We start from the raw sequence: 4866 nt of genomic DNA, 5'->3' as shown, positions 1-4866 counted from the left end.
ACTAATGTAATCATACTTATAACATTATTATTGCGTAAGAAACCAATAGACCTTCGTCAAAAGAATGAAAAGCTTAATTAGGAGATTTGAACATGCAAGTGAAAAACTTATAAATCCATTTTGTTCGAATTTTTGAAAAGATATACCAACGTCAACTTTGTTCCATCTGTTTTTTCAACAAACTTTTTATTTTGGATAGAAAGGTAAGCTTTATTAGATTTTCAAAACACTGTGATTAGATTTCCTTTGTTCCATAATTCGGAATATGTCTCATCACCTTTATAAAATAGACCTAGACAATCATAAACAAAATCAAAAACAAAAACAAAAATAAAGAAAGAAAAAAACATAATTAATGACGCACAAAATGTTAGCTTAATTGAAGTTATTACTGTGTTCGGCACTTAGTATTTAGATTTAGCATCAAGGACTAACAAAACTATTTTCCTTTTCTTAATACGTCGTCATGCATGGTACAGCATAAACTAATCCTCAAATTTAGGGTTACCATTTTTCTATCTTTCTTTTTCTTTTCTTTTTACCTGCTACGGCTGCTACGTACTCGAAGAATGTTATTTATTTAGCTAAAAGGTGACGACGGCTGGAAACAGAGTCCCAATTAGAAACCTAATTCTAAGAAAAAACTGATGTGAGTTTTTCCATTAATAAATCATCCAGAACCTTGGTTCATTCCAAATACATATGACTTAGTAGTTTTCTTTGAACAAATCATAAATCAAGCTAGGTCGCAATATCAAATCATTAGCACCTGCTACGCTCACCAGCTTCCTCGATCGAACGGGTATATATTACATCACGTTAATGAGAATCTGACAAAGTCCTAATCGGCAATTCTTGACTTCATCAAACTTTCACTGTTTTGCAAGAATTTTTACTGTAATAATTAGTTAAACATAATCTGTTCCGGGTACTACTACCTTAAAATTCCAAAGAAGCTTTAGGGACTAGTACTGTAGAAAGTAAGAAGGACAAGAAACAGAAGAAACTTACAGCAGTCGAGAGAATGATCAGAAAAAAAGAAGGATAAGAACAGATACTAGATTCCCTCAAATCATTCTGGACGATTAATCGAAAGTCAGTAGGCGGGTCCAGTCCATATAACGTGTAGAACCGACCAAACAAAACGATCCAGATCAAACGTCTAGCTGATCCTCCCGATGTGTATATCGTGTATCTGCACAGTCAGCACTTAGTCATCACTAGTACTGCTCCTTCACATGCGAATCATAATGAGATTCCAACGCAATAACATGGCCATCTCCTCCAAATCTCTTAATGTAAAATCTTTATGTAAGTTTTGGAAACACTGTTTTGCATGTTGTGAAGCTGACTTTCTTAGAGTTTCTGTTTTTGTAGTGACATCCCTCTTTGTTTCAGAATATTATGAGTTTATCCTCACAATGATGATGCATTTTGTCATATCATGATAAGAGGACCAAATAGAAGGAGGTAAGTCTAAATGTATGCATTCTCAAGGGAGTGTAATTCCTACAAGTTTGTCTATAAATAGGGTTCCTCATCTCATCCTCATTTCATATCAAAAAACCAAAATAAAATTCAGAGCTAAAGCCTTAAAGGTAAAAGCATCTAGATTTTTTAGAAGTTTAGCTTCAGAGAAGTAGTTTTTTAAATTAGAAAGCTAAACTGCTTTTAGTTTTGAGATAATCTTTCCATTTTGATCAAAGAAAGACAAATTTTGTTTAAATTGTTTAAAGTGAGTGAGAGAATTAGAGATAATGGGTATCTTTCAGGAACATGATTTAAGCAATTCCGCTTTGCCATTGTTGTCTCTAAACCATGTATCGTACCTTTGTAAGTCAGTTGAAGAATCAGCCAAGTTTTATCAAGAAGTTCTTGGATTTGTTCTCATTAGAAGGCCATCCTCTTTCCAATTTGAAGGAGCTTGGTGAGAATTATTATAACTCCGTATCCATAGTAATTAATGTCAAAAATTTAATTAAAACCAACATAATACTAACATGAACTTGTTGCCATTTTTTCATTGTATTAACGAATTTGATTATAATTTAACAGGTTATTCAACTATGGAATCGGGATACACTTGCTACAGTGTAATTCGACTAATGATGTCCAGCAAATGCCAGTAAAAATCAACCCAAAAGATAATCACATTTCTTTCCAAGTAAGCCCCTTTAATTGCAATTAATGAGTATAATTCCTTTGTTTTAGACTCATGAAGTGGTCTACAGAGAAACCCTACTGATCTTTCTTTTCGATTATACTACAAAGTGATGAAAAGGGTAGCTCCTTTATTAGCAATTAATGCAAAAGACTAATTATGTTTTCTTACTAATAAATGTTCCATTTGTTAAATATTTACAGTGTACAGACATTGAACTGGTAAAGAAGAGACTACGTGAGATGGGAATGAAGCATGAAACAGCTCTCGTCGAAGAAGGTGGTGTTTTCGTCGATCAGCTTTTCTTCCACGATCCAGATGGTTATATGATCGAAATCTGCAATTGCGAAAACATCCCAGTTCTTCCTCTATCAACAAGCGCATGTCCCATAAGAAAACCACAATCTTATGTTGATTCAAAGAAGAGTAAGTTATCCCAAATAATTGAATTCTGAATCGTGCTTTATAAATTTAAACAAATAATGGCCTGTCAATGATCGTTTTCAATTATTATGGCCAACCTAACGTATCATTTTTTAATTACGTTTTTTTTTTCTTGTCACGATAGCTAGTGGAGGAGTTAGAAAATCCAGCCTAATTTTATTTTCGGTGTGCATTTAGAGATGATGACATTTTACATCACATTAAAAATTTGTCCACAAAATTGGTTAAAAAGACCAAAATCAACAATTCCTGAGTGAAAATGACATTTAGATTTTGATACTGTTTAAATGGACAAAAATTTAAAAATAGTCAGGATGTAAACAGTTTCATCGTACCCATTTTCAAATATTTTTTTTTATTTTTAATTTATATCAGGATGCATCCAGTTTCATCCTTGCTATTTTTTAAGTTTAAGTCAAGATGAATCCAGTTTCATCCTTGCTATTTTTCTGGTGTCCATCTCACCCATATTAATTTTTACTCGTCCATTTGAACCATATTTTAAAAATATTTGGACAAATGATCATTTTCCGAAATTTGTCTGCATACTAATGAGCCCGCCTTGGTCAAAAGATAATTAGATAAGGGTTAGCTTGTATCACACACTATCACCCATTAGAGTCTTAGACGATGTTAGATACCTAACAAGTCCCTTTCGAATACTTTGAGCATTTTCCGTGGCTAATTAGGTTCTTAATTATTTTATTATGAACAATTGATTATTTGTTAACTAATAATAGTTTATTTATTTTTATGAAATATAGGTAAGCCTCAACGATCTATGGCCAGCTCGAAAGCACTTGATGCGGCAGCAATGGAGACACGAATGATGGAGAGCCTGTTTGCCAGTATGATTGACATTTCCATGTAGAGGATTCAAATTCAACCCACAATTCATAGATATTTTAGTATTTTTCTTTTTTGGTTTGAAAATATTTTGTTGGAGCCGGTGATCAGGAATATATTTTCATTTAATTTTCTTTTTTAAAATCTATCTTGTAAACTTGTATCTGGGAATTAATAAAGTGGTACATTTGTGATAAAGAATTTGCAAGAAATTGGTAATCACTAATTGTTTGCGAATCAAATAGCAAACGAATACGTGTGGTCTGATGAAGCCCAGGTTTGGAAAAAAATATCTATTCACCTTCCCGGCCCAAATGTCGACGCATAGGGGAACTCACCTATCAAGTGCAACCATTTACTACTAATGTTACCTCTCCTCTCTGCTTTCGACATCCTAACCCCAATTTAGGTGTTGCTGATTTTATAAATCATGACAATAAGTAATTGGGATGTAGATAATAATGACGACTCTATTTGCAATTTAGAATCAAGGTCTTAAATTTCAACCATAGGTATCTACGATTTTCCATTATAGGCGTCATCGTTCTTGATTTTAGCCATGACGACTTTAGAAATTTTCCATGAAGAGTCGTCACAGTTCAAATTTATAGACCATGATGTTTTCTCATAAAATATTAAATTTTTGAGTTGATGAAAAGTTGTTGTACTCATAATTTTGTACCTTGACGACTTTTAAGAAAAAAATGACTTTTAAGAGAAAAAAAAAAAGTTTAAAAAACGTTACAGTTTTTCGTAAGAATACTCAGTTTTTGAGTTAATGGAGAGTCGTCATAGTTATGTACATTGACGACTTTTCATCCGGGTAGAAAAATAAAAAATAAAAAGTTTAAATTGGCAGACCATATCTCAGAAAGAGTGTCTTCATGGGCTAGTTCTGGGAAAGAGATCGATGATTATGCTACATTTCAAAGTGAGCACTATCGCATTTCAAATCCATGCCAAGTCAGTAGGCTTTATGTTTTTTGCATCTCCAGTATCTCCTGATTGTGGTTCTAATACTTTTTGTTTGTATTTTAGGTTTGGTTCATTATGATGTTCCCAGGTGTGCTTGACGATTGGGGAAGAAAGATGAAGGGTGGTGCCCTCATATTCTTGACGTGAACCCTAATACGCATTATATTAGTCCATACAGATTTCTGAACGAATTATTGAGTGTGGTTGTTATATCCTCGCTTTTTCAATTGGTATCAGCGCGGCCAAACACGATAAACCTTATAAGTTTGTGTTTGTTTGATCCTAAATGTTTTCCCAATGGGAACTTCGGGAAACTTGTTCTGTGCATCTGTGACCCATGCAGAAATATTTAAAGTTTGTTCAGAGTTTATTCTCTGCAAGACAAAATCCCGTTGCTCAGATGATTCATGATAACTTGACGGATCACACGGTCTCTGTGC

The 4866-nt window shown here is 33.5% G+C and overlaps 1 protein-coding gene across 1 annotated transcript; it reads left to right on the top strand.

Moving 5' to 3' along the window:
* The first annotated feature begins 1537 nt into the window (after window positions 1–1537).
* Window positions 1538–3649, top strand: LOC113289554. The gene is made up of 4 exons (XM_026538841.1): window positions 1538–1927; window positions 2056–2164; window positions 2365–2587; window positions 3370–3649. Exons 1-4 carry the CDS (start codon window positions 1758–1760, stop codon window positions 3474–3476), a joined length of 609 nt encoding a protein of 202 aa, XP_026394626.1. The 5' UTR covers window positions 1538–1757; the 3' UTR covers window positions 3477–3649.
* The last annotated feature ends 1217 nt before the right edge of the window (window positions 3650–4866 follow it).

Source organism: Papaver somniferum, chromosome 1 (genome assembly GCF_003573695.1).
Source record: "Papaver somniferum cultivar HN1 chromosome 1, ASM357369v1, whole genome shotgun sequence".
NCBI classification, from domain to species: Eukaryota; Viridiplantae; Streptophyta; class Magnoliopsida; order Ranunculales; family Papaveraceae; genus Papaver; species Papaver somniferum.
Note: the sequence above shows the minus strand (reverse complement) of the source record. Positions and strands in the feature narration are given on the sequence as shown.

What these genes read in the sequence shown, in the direction of transcription:
- LOC113289554 (XM_026538841.1), top strand. Translation starts at nt 1,758, where the DNA reads ATGGGTATCTTTCAGGAACATGATTTAAGCAATTCCGCTTTGCCATTG. An exon ending in TTCCAATTTGAAGGAGCTTG is followed by an intron (nt 1,928 to 2,055) that starts GTGAGAATTATT and finishes ATAATTTAACAG; the next exon opens with GTTATTCAACTATGGAATCG. An exon ending in ATAATCACATTTCTTTCCAA is followed by an intron (nt 2,165 to 2,364) that starts GTAAGCCCCTTT and finishes AAATATTTACAG; the next exon opens with TGTACAGACATTGAACTGGT.